This window comes from Paroedura picta, chromosome 13 (assembly GCF_049243985.1).
Source record: "Paroedura picta isolate Pp20150507F chromosome 13, Ppicta_v3.0, whole genome shotgun sequence".
Taxonomy (NCBI): domain Eukaryota; kingdom Metazoa; phylum Chordata; class Lepidosauria; order Squamata; family Gekkonidae; genus Paroedura; species Paroedura picta.
Window position 1 is genome coordinate 2,253,836 of NC_135381.1, and position 18,192 is coordinate 2,272,027.

Here is an 18,192-nt window from a genome sequence, read left to right on the forward strand (position 1 = left end):
TTTACTGGTTCACTTGAATCACTGACAGCTCTGAATTTGGTAGAATCGATTGGAGATTTCACACTGCAGATTACAAACCAACCCACTTCCATAAAAGAGGAGCAAATAGTAAAAGTTACTCAGTCTCCGTTTTCATGAATGTTATGCATTGTTTTTATTCCTATTGCCGTGTTTCCAGTAAGCAGCAGCATATTAGGTTTGTGAAACATGTCTAATCCTTACTGTCTATAAGATTCAGCCTGTTACACTCCCACCTATTGTGCTAGCTGAGTAATACTGCCTTCACTCAGGTCCAAAGATTACCATACTGAGTGTTAGGGCAGTCTTGTGATTTGGGACTTGGCCAGCAGAGATTTGATTGGGTTTTATTAAGAAATTGTTCATGCTGCCTTTGTGCCCCGCTTGAGCCAATATGAAAACATATTTTATCCTTGACCAGGCAGCAACCTACCCAAGCAAATGAAGGGACTAGCTCTGTATGTATGTAGCTGGCTCTGAGTCTAGTCTATAGCAGGAATATCTGATGATAGGAAGCCTTATGCAAACTGAGAAAATTTGATTGTCCCTGGCTATTCCATTACGGACATAAGAAGAGGAGCCCTGCTGGATCAGGCCAGCAATCCATTTAATCAAGCATCCCGTCTTTCACAGTGGCCAGGCAGTTACTTTGCAGGGCCAAAGACAGGCCATAGAGGCCAAGGTCCTTTTTGATCCAAAACAGGGCAGCCCCATTTCTACATTTCAAAAATTAGTCTTATGCAGAATTGTACTTGCGCTGTGTAATGGAAGTTGCCCAGCATCAGTGCCTCAAAAGTATCTTTTGTAGCTGTAACTTCTGTGTGTTGAGATACGATTGTATGGGGCATCCCCCTGAAGGGTATCCAAGGCTAGTCTAAGGGGTAAGTTGTCTAAAGGGGTTCTTAGTTGGGAATTTTTTTTAAACATTGCTGTATACTATTGAGCACATTAATAAAACCAAAAAAAGCAAAATGTGTGTAAATTACTTCCAGGTAATACATGTTTAATGAGAGAACTATTAGCTCGGTGGGATTTTCCCCATCCCCCTTAGGAAACATTTCCATTGCCGGTAATAGCTAATATCCAGAAATCAATAAGCAACAGAGAGAATTTTGCTTTTTAAAAACTGTATACAGAAGCACATAAAGATGAGTCAAGTTATTTCTCCTTCCTCACTGGCAATGGGAAACTGAAATTTCAGAAGGCCACCACCACCAAAGGACAGTAAAGATGAGTATGGTTATGATTTGCAGTCTATTTTGGTGTCAAATTCTCTTGTAAATGCCTTGATGCTTTCTCCCAGTTTAGTATGATTTTCAGAGATGGCTTCTGCAAACATAGCCACTGTCTTACAGAAAACACTGCATTTGAAAAACGTTTGGAAATTTTAAAATGTTGCTTTTTCTTACTAGGTATATCAAGATGCTTTATCTAATTTTTCTGTTTATTGGTGGCATGGTATTTCTGCTTTACTGAAGGCACCCGGAATAACATCTGATCAAAGCTTGTAGAAATTGCTGCTAGTGTCCCTTCTTGGCCTCTTACTTTCAGGCAGATTTATGCCAAAGGAAGTTCTTTTGCTTAAAGGGAATTGTCCACCTAGGTTCAGAAAGGATGGTTTATATCTAATGTGTATTTCACTTGAAGAGGGAAAAATCTGCTGAACTAGTATGCTCATTCTTTTGCCTAAAAAGTGCCTGTTTGCTGTATGAACTGTTGACAGGGAAAATAAATTTAATAAAATTTTGTTGCTCAGTAAGCTGCAAGTATGAGCTTGGCTAGCTTGAAACATGTTTTGGACATCCTAGTCTGATTAAATAAAACGAGTCTTGTGGCACCTTAAAGATGATACACAGCTCACTTTTTCAGGTACAGTAGGACACTAATTCAGTTAAGTTGATAGTGCGCTGTGTGTTCAGTTTTAAGCCTCCATACGTTGGCTTTTCAATCCCAACAGAATTCTGGAGTTTTGTTATCTTTTGGCGTTGCTTTGTGATCTTTTGGATGGTCTTCATTCATAAAAGGTCACATGACTGGCAATTGCTTCTGTGGTCCACTTTGACAATTTAAGATAATATTGGTAGAATACAGCCACTTGCTATTTATTTTGGGCATAAGCGTTCTGAAGAAATGCACATGCACAGGAGAGTAATACCCAGAATGAGACTTCCTTGATCTTAAAGGTGCCCCAGGACTCAAACTTTGTTCTGTTACTTCAGATCAACAAGGCCAGTCGCCCGAAACCCCCTTATTTAAATACTTATTATAAGCTGTTAATTCACTATTGAAGCTTTTAAGAAACTTATTTTGCAAAACGTATACCCGTAATTTTCTGAGGAAGCAGGAAATAAAAAGAAGCGGGGTGCGCGTTGTTCCGCCATATCTTAAAACTACATCTCCCGCCATGCAGCTGGGACAGTATTTTCAAAGTATGGCGGAACACGACTCGACTCGGGCCGAACTACAACCCCCAGCACAGCCTGATCCCTCGGGCTTACGAAAGAGTTAGCGGGGCCGTGTCCCGTTGCATCTCGGGAGCTGTAGTTCCTCCGCAGGCGGCCGCCGCCTTGAAGACCTCGCTCCCCGGGCCGGGCCCGCTTCCTCTGCCGGCGTCTCCCTCTTCGCCCCGGGCTCGGCGCCCTCCTCCCTCGCGGCCTGCGGGCGGGCGGGCAGGCGGGCCGGCGACGCACTTCCTCTACCCGCCCTAAGATGGCGGCTGAGGTGGACTTCGGCGACCGCCAGCTCTTCGAGCAGTTGGACGGCGACGAGGCCGCCGAGACGCCCGCGCAGCCGCTGCACACCCGCTTCGGCGACGAGACCGAGGAGCTCCGCCAGCGCCTGCGGGACTGCCAGGAGACCGTGCGGGGCCTGCAGGCCGAGAATATCCTCACGCGCCGCGCCGCGCCGGGCCTCGCTCGCCGGAGGGCGCGGGACGGGGGTGGCGGCCGCCTGGATGGCTGGCTGGCTGTGTGGCCGGCCTCGGCTTCTCCCCTCACGGCGCCCCCGCCGCCCTTCCCTCTCTCTCTGCGGCTGGGAGCGCGGCCGGTCGCGGGGAAGGCGGTGCGGCGCGCGGTTTCTAGCCCTCCTGCTTAAACTTGCGTGGGTTGGAGCCCCGGGTCCCCCGCGCGCACGCCTTTCTAAGTGACCTCTTGCATAATATAATTATAATAATATAATGTATATAATGTGTGTGTGTGTGTAGAATCAAATGAGGAGCCGTGCATGTCTGAAGTAGCTCAATAAAATCAGAGTCCAGTAGGACCTTGAAGACCCACAAAGATTGATTCAAGGCGTGAGCTTTCGAGTGCTTGCACTCGAAAGCTCAGGCCTTGAATCAATCTTTGTGGGTCTTCAAGGTCCTACTGGACTCTGATTTTATATATATGTGTGTGTGTGTTGGGGTCTGCTAGGTCCACCCAGTGTCACCTTTAGAATTTAGTTTAATTCTGGGAATAAGCGCAGTTTTTCCCTTGGCAATGTTGACAGGTATGTCTTTCTGGCTTGCCACTGAGATGCTGGCATCAAGGCCCACTTGGGGCTATATGAAAGAAGTGGTGGCTTTTATATCCCGCATTTCAGTGCCCCAAGGAGTCTCAAAGTGGCTGACAGTCACCTTCCCCTCCTTTCCTCACAACTGGCACCCTGTGAGGTTGAGGAGGCTGAGAGAGCTCTGACAGAACTGCGGTGTGAGAACAGCTCTAGCAGGGCAGTGACCAACCCACGGTCACCCAGCTGGCCGTGTATGAAGGTGTGCAGAAATCAAACTCGCCTCGTCAGATTAGAAGCCGCCACTCTCATCCACGATACACCAGATGCTCTGAAAATGCACTGCTTGGGGAGGTGGATGGGCTTTTTGATTATTAAATTGCTCCCCAAGGAGGACCAAAGCACTTTGCAGCAGCATTTTCCTGCTCTCCATTTTTCCTCAGAGCAACATCCCTATGAGGTAGGCTAGACCAAGTGTGTGACTGGCCCAACATAAGCCAGTAAAATGCCTTGGTAGAATAGGGATTTGAATTTAGTGTGAAACTAGCTGCTACATCCCCTTGGTTTGAGTGATGTCGGTACTTCGCTGTGAATCTTTTGCTCTTAGGTGTATTATAGTACTTAAGTCAGGGGTAGTCAAACTGCGGCCCTCCAGATGTCCATGGACTACAATTCCCAGGAGCCCCTGCCAGCGAATGCTGGCAGGGGCTCCTGGGAATTGTAGTCCATGGACATCTGGAGGGCCGCAGTTTGACTACCCCTGACTTAAGTGGATGGATGAGCTGAGATGCAGAGTGTTCCAGGCTCAAATAGTATCTCTACCAAGAGCTCTCTTAGGCAAGCTTTGTCCTTTCTGATCTGGCCTATTTGACAGGGCTGTTGTAAGGATTGCAGCAAGTTAATCCACTGAACCCCGCCCAGGCACAGCCAGTAGGCCAGGGAGAGCAGCGTCTGTTGAATATAGGTTTCTTATGTAACTATTGAATTTATTTATTTATTTTGCTTTTTTATTCTTATATTTTATTTTTATTTATACTTGAAAGATAAAGATCAGACCCCAAAACTACCTAGTAAAGGGGAATCTCATTCTTCCAAAAGCAAGTTTACAAGATAACCTTTATTCAAAATTTTACCCAGCACTCACAATGGTTGTTAGTTGTCTGCAGTTCTCGAATGGCATAACCTTAAGAGTTTGAGAAGGCATATTTCATATAACGTTCTCAAACCCCCTTCCCTCAAATATAATATTATAATAAATAATATTCCTTAATGAGCCTCTGTCATATAAATCAGTGCTGTGTTTTGTTTACATTTACACCTGAAGCTCTGGTTCTAATTATTTCTGACGAGTTCTGAACTGGGGTGGCTGGGGTGATAATTTCAAACATTTTTTCTCAGTTAAGAGTGTAACTTTAAATTCCTTAACAAATTATGAACATCGTGAACTCAGAAGAAAGCTGAAAATACTAACACGACCAAGGTATGTTTCAGTTGCTCGGTTTATCAGAGGTGTTTTGTATTTCAATAGAGACATGGCAGCTAGTATTCAAAGGGCAATTCTGGGCATGGCAAATTCTCAGGCAGATCACAGATTTCTTTTGGCACTGCCTATTGGATTTGTGTAGCAATAAAAATCAATTATTTAATTATCTTCCCCAGTGTGGATTAAGTGGTTGCAAAAGAAGGATTTATTCAGAGTTGTTAAATGACAGCAGAGCATACTTGGGCTGTGAGAACCACTGACCCTTGGTGGGATGGGGGTGAAGACATGCTGTCTGAGCTCTGAATTATGGAACTTTCTTCTGGATGGTCACCGCTCCAAGCAGTGTAAGTTATCCTTAGCATGCTGTATAGCAGGGGTAGTCAAACTGTGGCCCTCCAGATGTCCATGGACTACAATTCCCAGGAGCCCCTGCCAGCTTTTGCTGGCAGGGGCTCCTGGGAATTGTAGTCCATGAATATCTGGAGGGCCGCAGTTTGACTATCCCTGCTGTATAGCATCAAGACCAAATAAGATGGCTACATTGTACTCTCTTGCGATGTGGGTACCCTCAGCAACATGAAACGCATTTGATTAATATTGTTCTGCTGTGAGTTTAATGTTGTATTTCTTTTTTAGCGGACTTACAGTGGATGACTCTAAATATGACGGGCCGTTGTTACAGATTTTATTTATGAACAACACTATTTCAAAGTAAGTGTATTTCAGTTTGGCCTTTACAGAGTTTCTAGTTTGGTGTACACTTCAGACTAGAGTGATGGATGTCAGTTGGTGCATCAAGAACCACAATCTGTTTCACCCACTCCAAGGCAGCTTTCTCTGGTTGCAGCACTTCCCTTTATTTTGTGTGTGGGGGGGGGGGCTTTTTTGAAAGGAGGGAGACTGTGTTGGGAAGAGAAAGGAGAACAAGAAAGTAAAGAGAGAAGTATATAGCTAATAAATTTATTAAGGGCCTCATGTTATTCTGGGTCTAAAAAGGCTGAAGGCTTTTGCTGTAGGGATTGTTTAAAGATGAATTGCTATTTTTGATGGGCTGGATTTCTTGCAGGGTGGGGTGATTTAAATCAAATTTCCTATTGGGATTTTGTTTAATTCCTAAACAGTGATACAAAGTAACTTGGCTATTCAGAATGTTAGAATTAGAGTCTAGTGAGATTTCTCCCACACCTGGAAGGCAGCAACTCTGTTCAACCTACAAGAGAGAGGACTTCTGCAGTGTCCCTAGCACGCTGGGTCAGACAGGTGCATTCTCATCTTGTTAGAGGTTTTGTGTAGAGCTCGTCTTTATGATCTACAAAAGAAATCTTCAGAATGAAGTCCTCAGTGTGATTAGCGTAGGAAAGAATAATCTGAGATGTATATTTTGCCATTTCTTGTAGGGTTTACAGATGAACAGGGCAGGCTTAATTATTCTCATCATCTCTCATGCAGGCAATACCATCAAGAAATAGAGGATTTTATATCTAGCTTAGTTCAAAGATATGACGAGCAGCAGAGAACTGAACCTGACAAGACGTACTTCAATGTTAAGCCACAGGTATCTTTACTACTTGGGAAAGTGGTATACAAATCCAATAATAATAATAATAATGTGTGTGTGTATTAATGTAGTGATTGAAATGTAATTTCAGTTTTATCCTGCTCTCTAAAGTTAAGTAATTTCAGTATACCACGTCTCCTTAGAAAGAATTTTAAAATATGCATTACCTTTGATATAATTTTTCAAATTTATAGAAGCACATTTATCCAGATGGAAAAACTTTTAAAATTCCTGGTTGGAAATAATCTCAGCAGTTTATATTAATGAATTACCAAAATTAAAAGTCTTATTTCAAGTGTTACCCATATATATAGAGGAAATTTTTGACAGATTGGCAAAGACTGATAAACAAATTTATTTCGAGTGGCAGGAAACCAAGAATAAGTTTTAAAATACTTCAAGATGAGAAAAGAGAGATGGCTTAGCCGTTCCAAATATGGAATTGCACTATCAAGCAGCAGGTCTTGGCTGGACTGCAGGTGTGATTAAAAATCCAGAACACAGAATAGTCAAACTTGAATCAGCAGATCCAGACAATCACATAATCTCTTATGGATAAAGAAATAAATAATTCCCCATTGCATTTCTGCGACAGCACATTTCTGTTGAAACAATGCACAAAGCTACAGTGCCTCTCTAAATCATCTTGTCATTTAGAAGAACAATACACCGTATTTGAAGCAACTTAAATCATCCGGTATTCCTCTTCGTTTTGGTACAATGCATTGGAGACTCACTGATTAGGAGTTCCACGTGCTTTCCAGTGTGCACAGAAAACTCTCATGTACAAAAGCACCATCCATCCCTGTTCACATAAGCACTGGATATCATTGCTATTTTGAGCTGAGTTTTGAAGAGGAAAAGAGGACTGGCACCCTTGGGAGGGAGTTAAGGCACAAGGGAGCAGCAAGGGAGAACAGACTCAATCCTGCCACTCCCCTGCCTGCAAGCTGTAACTTCTTTTTCTTCTTAGCCCTCTAGTTTTGTGCTGGAAGATGACCATAAAGTGACATGCTCGAATCCATCCAAAAAAATGAAGGAAGCTTTTAGTGTAAGTTACTTTTCTGTTTTGTGATATATATGTATGAGTGGCAGTGACACTAGAAAATTGCCAGAACGATCTGTAAATAACCTTGTGAAACGCAGCAGTTAGTTATATCTATCTCTAGGAAGAGTGTATCTCATAGTAATTGGCTGGGCATAATTCAGGGAGTGTTAAGATCACATTTCCCTGTCCTTAAACTGCAAAACCATTCTTTTTAAAGTACATAATCATATCAAAATAGAAATTTGTGGAATATTTAAGCACATTTGTTTTAAATGTTGTCTTTCAATCTGATAAAATACTGACACTTTCTGGCTCTTTCTACAGGTTATAGGGAGTGTGTTCTATTTTACCAATTTTTGTCTTGATAAACTGGGGCAACCCATATTAAATGAAAATCCTCAGCTCACAGACGGATGGGAAATACCCAAGTATCCTATTTAGTTAAATGTCATTCCCTTTTTCTGTTAATAAATAATACTGCTACTTAATGCTATCAATATTAAAAGAGGTTGGGACTCAAGCTGTACATTTTTTGGATATCCTAAAATGTGTATCTCTGATACCTTAAATTATGCAGTACGTACAGTTTTTATTGAACAGTCTGTCCACCAGAAGTAGATTTCATGCTTTAACCTAAAAATGCTGTTTGATGTTACATTTCTGGGGGAAAGGAGGGCAAGGCCAGCAACATGATATGTTTGTCAGATTAACCTTTGCTAGAAAGAAACCACATATTTTAAAGACTCGCAGAGCTGTTTCCCCCCCCCCTCCAAAAAAAAGCAGTATCTCACCATCTTCTTAACATTGGTTTTGAGCTTATATTCTGCATTAATTTGGGGGCTAGTTACAAATATGTTAACTGAAGTTCCATTCTGCTTCATACAATGGCAATTCCTTATTGAACTCTTTAAGATACCAGCAAGTTTTCACGCAGATTCTTTCTCTAGATGGCCAAGAGATACAAGTGAAGCCTAAAAGGTTTGTATTGCTCTTAAATCTGAATTGTATTGTGGTTAGGATATGATTTACAAGAGGATGTCGTCTGGTTCCTAAGAGCCATGCAATTTAGCTCCCTGTGCCCAGCAGGAGATTTGGGCTTGTGCATGTGACTTTCCTTTCTTTAAATGGAGAGATGTTTCTAAAATATTTTGTGATAAGGTTTGGTATTATTGGGAAGGGAGGTGAGAGAGAGATGTTCTGACAGGAAACCCCCAGAGTCCCAAGTAGGTACTTGAAAGCCATGGGGCTTGGTTGACCTGAAGTAGCTTTTTATGTTGCTGACTTTGTCTCTCTCGTCTAATTCAGCATCTCACAAAAATTAGTTCATTAGCTAGAAATGCCAGCTAAAAATCCTGCTTAAGGGAATGGTTTTCTGAATGTGCTGAAGGAATGGTGTATACAAATCCTTGAGAAGGATACTGTAAAGTAGATTGAGCCAGTAGCTTAATTTGATAATACAGCATTTGAGGATTTTATTTTAATCTGGTGGGATGGGGAATGGTGCGTGCATGACATTTCAAACAGAAGTGTTAAGGCGTGGTGTCGTGGTTAAGAGCAAGTGCTTCCAATCTGGTGAGCCAGGTTTGATTGCCTGCCCCTCCACGTGCAGCCAGCTGGATGGCTTTGGGCTTGTCACAGCCCTGATAGTGCTGTTCTGACCGAGCAGTCCTATCAGAGCTTTCTCAGCCCTATCTACCTCACGGGGTCTCTGTTGCGGGGAGAGGAAGGAAAGGTGATTGTAAGCTGCTTTGTGACTCCTTAGGGTAGTGTAAAGGGGGATATAAAAACCAACTCTTAATTATAAGCTGCTTCAAGCAGGATGTGAAAAGCTGACATAGAGGTCTCCTAAATAAATAAATCAGATGCTTCTCAGATATTTTTGAAAAATAAATCATTGCTGGTATTAGAGCTTGACAATGATTCTTAGTTAAGAAATTTCTGTTTTTGTTTTATGGATGGCTTCTATGCTGTTTATGGATGGTGACTTTCTAATGGCTTTTTAAAAATATTGTGACGTTTCCATTGCCATCTGCTTTGAGCAGGAAACTGAAGAGTATACCTTGGGATTATCCATCCAGAATAAATAAATAAATAGGTAAGGGAGAGAGGAAAACATCTTTTCAGATTCTTGATGGAAATCCGCTTTGTATATGGTTGATTGCTTATAGCATTACACAAAAAACACACATCTTTCCATGTGATATTTTCTTAATATATCTTGTATCCTATATTGTTTAAATTCTGTGAACATAATTTGAGGTACAGCATTAGGCTATTGGTATTTGTCGTTGAACATAAATTTAAAGGCATACTTTTGTGGCCTATATCCAGACCTCAGACTCAAGCGTGGCTTGGTTGCAATACTGATGACGGCACAGCTGTTGGTAAACCTCCCATGCAAGCCTCTGTGGCATTATTTCAGCCTCCTTGGTTTTAATAGGCTTAGACTGGAGTAACTCTGCATAGGGTTAAACTGTTAATCTTGAGCATTCTTATTCGAGATCATGTTTTGTGGAATTACTGTTTTTGTTTTTAAAAGGACAATGAACCCCTCTGCACTTATTACGCATTTAACAACCTAACATTAGAGTTGCCTTGTAAATTTGTTAATACTCTTACAACCAGGCCAAAACCTCACTGCTTCAACTGCGGATGCGAAGACCATCAAATGAAAGATTGTCCACAGGTAAAATATTCCAGTCTTGTCACAAGAGTTCTTTATATCTACTACAACACACTGATATGTAGTTAACAGCTAAATATGGGCAAATTTGGAAGCATTGGCTTTAAAAATTATTCCCCTTTACCTGCCTTTCTCTTCTCACACTCACCAGCCAACCCACCTTTATCCCCTGCCCCAACCAGGTTCCCTACTCCTGGCATCCTCCCCCTGGGAACAGACTGGCTGAGCGTAGTGCTGGCTGCCAGGCGTGTCCAGTGGCATGGTAGGGAACTCCCAAGGACTAGTGAGGAGCCCCTTGGTTTCCCTGTATTTCCCTTCCCATGATTTTTCCTCTTTCCCTTCTTTTGGCAGATCCCATGTCTTCACCTCACCCTTCTTCCTTTTCTCCTTTCCACCTGCTCACCAACCTGTATTTTATCAACCCCCGTCTTCAGCTATATTTGTGGAGTATTTTTACTACATTTGATCTCTGACTTTTTCACAGTGTAGACCCAAAGCAGCTTACATAATTGTTTTCCAGTTTATCCTAACAACTATTCTCTGAGGTACATTAGGCTGAGGGTGTGTCTGGCCCAAGATCACTCAGCAGGCGTGGCAGGGTGGAGATATTCCAGCCAGGGTCCCCCAGATCCTAGTCTGAGACTCTAACCACTGCACCACACTGGCTTTCATGGGGTGGCTGCGGTTGAAGTGTAGTGAGCAGCTGGGCCTGGTTGAGTCACGGAACTCATGTGGGATCAAGTCATCCCATGGTTGCTGCCAGGCCTGACCCCAACAAGTCCTCCCTCCAAGACCAAACAGTTCTAGAAAGGGCCATAGTGCTACAAGTCAATCGGGATTAAATTTGTGCATGCCACAGGTCAGTCAAAATAAATTGTGCACATCACTTGGAAGTTGGTATTTCCTTGATTTGTTCCTCAACTATATTTCAGCCACGAAATGCTGCCCGTATAAATGAAAAAAGAAAACAATTCATGGAGGCTTGTGGGGAAGCAAGCAACCAGAACTACCAGCAGCGATACCATGCCGAAGAAATTGAAGAAAGGTTCGGAAGGTTCAGACCAGGGATAATTAGGTAACATTTCTTCCACTGAATAAACACCGTGTCTTCCATAGCCTAGTACTGACTCATTCATTAGCGGAATTAAGCAGATTATTCTGCAAATACAAATTAGATAAATTCGGTATCAGGAGAGCTTTATGCTGTGAGCACCAATTCCCAAGGACAACCTCAGGATGGAAGGGAAATTTTGGACCCAAATGCTCCTGAAATTGGGCACACTTCTCCATCATATGTTACAATTCCAGTGTGGCCTGCGGTCATTACCATGTTATTCCCAGTGTACTAAGTGTATGAACTTCTGAAATGCTGGCAGTCCAAGACAATGATACTCCTATGGGGGGGAGGGGGGGTTTAAGCATCTCTGTATTTCTTACAGAATTTTTCCCCCTTTACTGTAGTGAGGAGCTTCAGGATGCCCTTGGTGTCACGGAGAAGAATCTTCCTCCCTTCATCTATCGGATGCGGCAGCTGGGCTATCCCCCAGGTTGGCTCAAAGAAGCTGAAATGGAAAAATCTGGGCTAACACTCTACGATGGTAAAAGTGAAATGAGTGGTGAGCTTTAGTTCTGTTTACTTAACAAATTATTTTCCAGAGTCAAGACAAATTTCTAGTTTTTTTGGATATAGCGCATAACTCTGAAAGTTGCAATAGTGAGAATTACCAGTCTTACAGTATTAGGCAACCCTGTTCTAATCAAAAGCCTTCAGGGAGGGCGGTATATAAATCTAAATAAATAAATAAATAAAAGATTTGCATTTTCTAAGCTCTGTAGCTTGCTTTCTTTTGTAAGTTTTTCATGTTCCATATCAACACGGAGAACTGAAAATGATGAGTTTTTGAAGAGTCACAATGAAATGCGTAAGGGAAGTGTCAATATCTATGGGAATAGATTTTAGTGGGGGGAGGATCTGCTGACCATAGGGCTTTACTGTATGCCCTTTGATAAATCTCTCTTGCGTATGCTAGAATTTGTCAGCTTTCAGTCTGTTTCACACTTAGGATGTTCTTTCTCCTAACCCTCATGAACTGTTTCTTCCTTGGATTTCTTCCTGGCATTAAGTCGACCTTTTCTTCATGGAGCATAAAGAAATGGCCCATTCTAGCTTGACGAGCTATAGGGAGCTCTGTTCCTTAATATTCAAAGGGTTGCAGAATCCATCCATTATGTGATTCAGCACTGCAAAAAGCAGGCGGCTGTATGCACCAGGTACTTTTTGTGTCAACAACATTGGTAACTGTTTGTTCCAGCATCTAGCGGTGAAACTGAGGAGGAAGAATACTGCCAACAGAACCGGTGTGTCACATATGATGTCTCCAAGTTGGTAAACTACCCCGGTTTTAATATATCCACGCCAAGTGGAGTCTCAGATGTAAGTACAAGAGAGTTGTACAGTTGCTGTGTTGTCCTAGATTCAAGGAACAGTTTGACTAGTTCTATACCCCCAAGAGTGATTTGCAGCTGCAGTTTTCTTAGTCTTGAGCAATTGAGGGGACTTTCAAAATCAATTTGATACAGCATGGTCTTCAAAGAACAGAAAATTACACTGGGCACACACAGTCCTGTTGATGCTTCTGAATTCCTTGGCTCCTAGAAACATAGAGCTGGAAGGGGCGTCAAGGATAATCTATTCCAACCCCTGCACCGTGCAGGAAATTTACAACTACCTCTTCCTCCCCTGGTCCCTCAGTGACCCCAGAAAAGAAACTTCCAGGATCCCTGGACCCATCTAGGCTAGAGGAAAATTCCTTCCAGACCCCAAAATAGCAATCAGCGTGACCCTGGCTTTGTAAGAAAGGGCCATGAGAACTGAGCACTGGCTCAGGTCTACCTGTCCTTACTTCTCAGGAGCATCCTAAATTCATAGTGAGTCATAGAATCAGCATTGATGGCAGACGACCATCTAGCTCCTGGTTAAAAACCTCCAAAGATCCCCCAGCCCCTTTTAGCTTCAAATTTAGTGTTTTTTGTTCTTTTTTCTGATACACATGTCATGCGCTCTCTGTGCAGCATAAGACAATACCTGAGAGTGGTGGTCCTTTATTATTATATATCTTATAAGGTGGGCTCCAAAAAGAAACACTATAGAAGTATTTGTTGGGGCAACACCCTTGACCACCCAGCTAAACTTCAGAATTGGTTTTAGAAAGGAGTGCCTTGTATAATAATATTGACCACTGAGGAAGACCCATGTGTGTCGAGACACATTTGGTCTGTTCATGTGCAGTGAGATCTGTATAGTTTTTACCATATTGGTGCACTTTAATAAAGATTCATTATAATTTTTATATTGTTTTATAGCTCACCTTTTGAGTTCTGACTTTGTTAAGGTTGGGTTTCAGTTCAGATTTGCATTACGCTGAATACGTATAACAATGCTGTGTGATAATACATCAAACAATTAAGACCACCTTGCTTGTTTAATAGCTCAATTTCCTAATATTAGCCTTTCATTTCTTTTTGCTGCAGGAATGGCGGATTTTCGGCTCTATACCCATGCAACCATCTCAGCAGAAAGATATATTTGCCCACTATCTTTCTACCTACCGTTCGGTGAATGCATTTATATGTGCCAGTAAAACTTGTGCATGCTGATGCTTCCAGTTAATAGAAGTCTTCTGTCTTCTACCTTCTCTCCCCAATGAAATTCTGTTGATTGAGTTAAGAATTCGTAGATATGAAGAAGAGGTGGTCTTTATACCCCACTTTTCACTGCCCAAAGGAGTCTCAGGACAGCTTACAATCGCCTTCCATCCCTCTCCGCGCAGCAGGCACCCCGTGAGGTAGGTGAGGCTGAGAGAGTTCTGACAGGACTGCTTGGTCAGAACAGCACTAGCAGGGCTTTTACAAGCCCAAGGTCACCCAGCTGGCTGCATGGGGAGGAGGAGTGGGGAATCTGTCTGGTAAATTGATGTATTCCGCCAAAGCCAGTATCCATTCTTACTTTGTTTAAAGTTTTATCCTCCATTGGGTGGCAGAAAGTGTCCTGAGGACTAGCTTATTCCTCTCCCTTGCCCCAAGCAGGTGAGGCTAATCATACAATCACAAAAGGTCATCTGGTGTTGGGAGGAACCGCCTTCCAGGTTCCTGTCCTGCCTGCTTTAGAGGAATACGGGCAAGTTAGAAGCCTGGGCTGATAATAGCATGCTGATCACATGTGCGTTTTGTTTTCATCAATCTTGCCACCAAAATCTTCTATTGGGAATAAAAATATCTTGTACTGTGTCCAAAAACCACCCCCCCATCATTAAGGGAAATATTTCCAGTGTTCACTGGGCACACTCTGCAGGTCCTCATTTAATGCAGAGACGGTGAGCTTAAGGAGGTGTTCCTGCATCAATCAGTTGCCTGCCTTCACAAGGTATATTGGGGTTCATTCTTTCCTCTGTCCCGCAGTCCCAGCCCAACTACATTGCTTTGCCTTATTAGGGATTGTTGCTGTTGGAGTCAAATGTTTTCCGCTTTCGGAATCCACTGACTGACTGCATTTTTTGTCTACTTGTAATCTGCCTTGTCCCAGGAAGAGAGGCAGACTGCAGGTAACAATGACAGTGGAGGCGGCAGTTAGATATAATTACAGCCACTGAAGGCATGCTAGAGTATCACTGGGCAGGGAAGAGACAAGAGAAATGACTCAGTTATTTCCTCCCTCCATATTGGATGTCTAGATTTGTCGTAGATTTTGTTTAATTTGCTGTCACATAGGCATGTCTCTTTTTTTAATGGATTTTAATGTCTTCTTACCTGTTTGGCACCTTGAAGGCCCTAACTTTGGCTGAAAAGTGGGATATAAACATCACCTACTCCTTGACCAGAAGAATTTAGGTTGCAGGAGTGATTGGCTATGCAGAGATAATGTGCTCCCTAAATATGTTTTAATTTTACTTTATGAAAAGTGAACACTTGTCAGGCATCCTGATACCTCTGCTGTTATTGGCCAGGTGGGAATAGTTATGTGCAAGTTAAAGGACTAGAAGTGTATTTAAACCAAATTAAAAATGGTCTGAGGGTGTTTAGATTACCACTATAGGGGCCAGGTCGTCACAGCCTTGTTTCCCTATGGCTACAACCCGCGAGGGATGCATGCAACCTTGTGGTTCTCTTATTTCTCATACTGCTTTCTGATCCTTTGTCAGGGAAGTCCAAAGTCCAGCCATAAAAGGCCTTCGCCTCACCAGAGCTCTCATAATTCAAAAAGGCAGAAAAGAAACAATACTGAAGTATCATCAGCGGATATGGAGGTGGATTCTGGTATGTCCTCACATTTTTCAAAAATCGGATGCAAATATATAACGCGCAGAACAAGAATGGTTTCAGTGGCTCTTCCGACTTACCTTGCCACTGGGTTTTTAAAACCTCATTCCATTTTGTCTGAGCCCCAGCCTAATACCGCCTGTTGAAAACCAACTCAAAAATTGTTTGAAGAAGAGCAGAGCTAAGTGGGAATGAACTGAAATGGCAGCCATGCTGAAGTGTGTGTCTTGAGCAGGTTAATGTGTCCCCTTGAGACTCAGGTTCATAGTTTGGAGGAGCTCCAAGCTCCAGCTTTGCAAATGAATGAATTAATGCTTTGTTAGTTTAAAAGGCCAGCACAAGAATACACAAGAATACATGCAGTCTCAGAAATGCGTTCATTAAAAAAGTTACCTGGATGATATAAAAATAACAAATTACATAGGACTACAGGAGTGGCTGCAAGAATCTGGCAGCTCTATAATCCAAGGTTTGTGATTTTACAGATGCTAACCAACAACAGCAAAGAGTGATTTTCTGTCATCTTCAGGTGATTGTTCAGTGACATCTGCAGGCTCATGGCCACTGTCATCCAAATCAGACCGCTGTGACCCCATTTTTTGACCTTGTCTTTGAAGACAGTCTAGAAATTTCAATTCATCCATAATACTTCCGGCAGCTTGCTTTCAGGGATTGGAATAGCAGTCCAGAGATTTTCTAAATAAGTTTTCTTCCTAGTTACTGAGCTGTTTCTGGATGCAATTCATTATTTTGGCCTTTAATAGCTTAAAAGGTCTGGACGCAAGTTACTGAGAAGGAATCATCTGCTTCCATATGGACCTTCCTGTCTCCTATTTTCCTGAGGCAGATGCTAGACCCATTCTATAGCAATCCATTATACAGCTCTGCCTTGGAGAGCTCTTCCTCTCTACTTGCCTTGTCTGCAGTATGCAGGAGAAACAGTTTAGTTTTGCCAGGCATTTGGTCTCTGATTGTTTAAATGCTCCAGCTCTGCTGCCGTTGCAAACAGTTTGATTGTCATTGGTAAATCTTATTTATTTTTAATTCCACTGATGTTTATAGTTTGATTTTAAGATGCTTTAATTACATGCGCATTATAAGGGCACCTAAGATGCATCAGTATTTGCCTTTTCATCGTTCCAGATTTAGAGCTGCTGCAGGGTTCCCCTGGGTACGATGGCTTCCAGTTCCAGCCTCCGCTGCCTCCTGGGTCTCCAATGAATGCAACTCCTCCCCCTTTGCCCCGAGGGACCCCTCCCTGCACTCCCCCCAACTTCACCCCTCCTCAGCCACCTCCGTCCACACCACCTTCGAATACTCCCAACGATTCTGCTTCAGTGAGAATAGAGAACGAGGACACTTTGACCCTGGAAGAACTTGAGGAGCAGCAGCGTCTGATCTGGGCAGCCCTCGAGCAGGCAGACAGCGCCAATAGTGACTCTGAGATCCCTGCAGGAACTCCTTTAACAGGGAACTCGGTTGCATCATCACCGCTTAGAACTGAGCCAGAGATTCTTCCAGAAGACACGGCATGTAAGACGTTGGTGGAATCAGGGCCTGAAACCTTAGATGGTACCGCGCTGATACCCACAGCCGAACAGTCTGAAGAGAAACAGAGTTCAGCTGATGAAATGGTTGACTTAACCGGGGAAGAGGAAGAAGAAGAAGAACCGCCCAGCCAGGTGAATTCTGAAGAAGGCGTAGCTGAGAACTGCCCCTCCATCTCCGTGTGTGAAATAAGCCAAGGGGAGGATGGAGGCAGCTCTCCTGCAGTCACCGTTATGCAAGAGTCTCCTAAAAACGCAAGCCCTGTCCCTGACATGAGCAAGTTTGCTGCGGGAATAACACCTTTTGAATTTGAAAATATGGCTGAATCCACCGGGATATACCTCCGAATCAGAAGTGTGTTAAAGAACTCTCCCAGGAACCAGCAGAAGAGCAAGAAGCCTTCCCTTTAATTGCCCTGCCGTTTCGATGCAGCCGTAGAGGAAAGAAACAAAGTCTGTCCTTGAGCACGTGATACTCCTCCGTATTTTCTTTCAGTCATCTACGAACACTGCCGCTTTGTTCTTCCGCAAATGGTTTTTCAAAGTCCAACATGCAGGGCTTCCGCGAGAGACAAATGTTTCCACTCATAGATGAAAGAATTAGTCAACGTGTTGCATTCGCTGATGCGTCAGGAAATGCGCTCCGAATATCTGTTTCTCTTAATGCTCTCTTTTGACTTGTGAGTTTCAGCAGCCACCGTGGGTTGTTTGTCTGCGCTGTGTAAACAAAGGCTTTGCTTTTCATGCCAAGCTGCTCGTCCTGTAGATACGCTTTCCTGCCAGTGGCTTTGAAAAGGTTCTACACTTTTTAAGATGCTTTCCCCCATTTTAAAATAAGAAATTCTGGCAATTAAACAGGAATAATCAGGGATTACTTGGCAATGATCTCTACCATTTTGGAAGAGTTTTATAAATAATTTATGGTGGTAAAAAAACAAATTTTTTTTTAGTGCCACTTCTGCATTTTTGTAACATCGTCAGATATTTTGAACTTGCTGTACATTATGTCGACGCCAGTGTACAGAGGTTTAATAAACCAGATTTTTTTCGTAA

The 18,192-nt window shown here is 42.8% G+C and overlaps 1 protein-coding gene across 1 annotated transcript; it reads left to right on the plus strand.

The window, feature by feature from the left end:
• Positions 1 to 2,544: 2,544 nt before the first annotated feature.
• ZCCHC8 (zinc finger CCHC-type containing 8) lies at positions 2,545 to 18,192 on the plus strand. Its single transcript, XM_077308563.1, has 14 exons — positions 2,545 to 2,899; positions 4,942 to 4,984; positions 5,624 to 5,698; positions 6,437 to 6,542; positions 7,519 to 7,596; positions 7,918 to 8,021; positions 8,506 to 8,571; positions 10,219 to 10,279; positions 11,209 to 11,351; positions 11,738 to 11,892; positions 12,589 to 12,710; positions 13,808 to 13,891; positions 15,475 to 15,589; positions 16,736 to 18,192. Exons 1-14 carry the CDS (start codon positions 2,728 to 2,730, stop codon positions 17,548 to 17,550), a joined length of 2,139 nt encoding a protein of 712 aa, XP_077164678.1. The 5' UTR covers positions 2,545 to 2,727; the 3' UTR covers positions 17,551 to 18,192.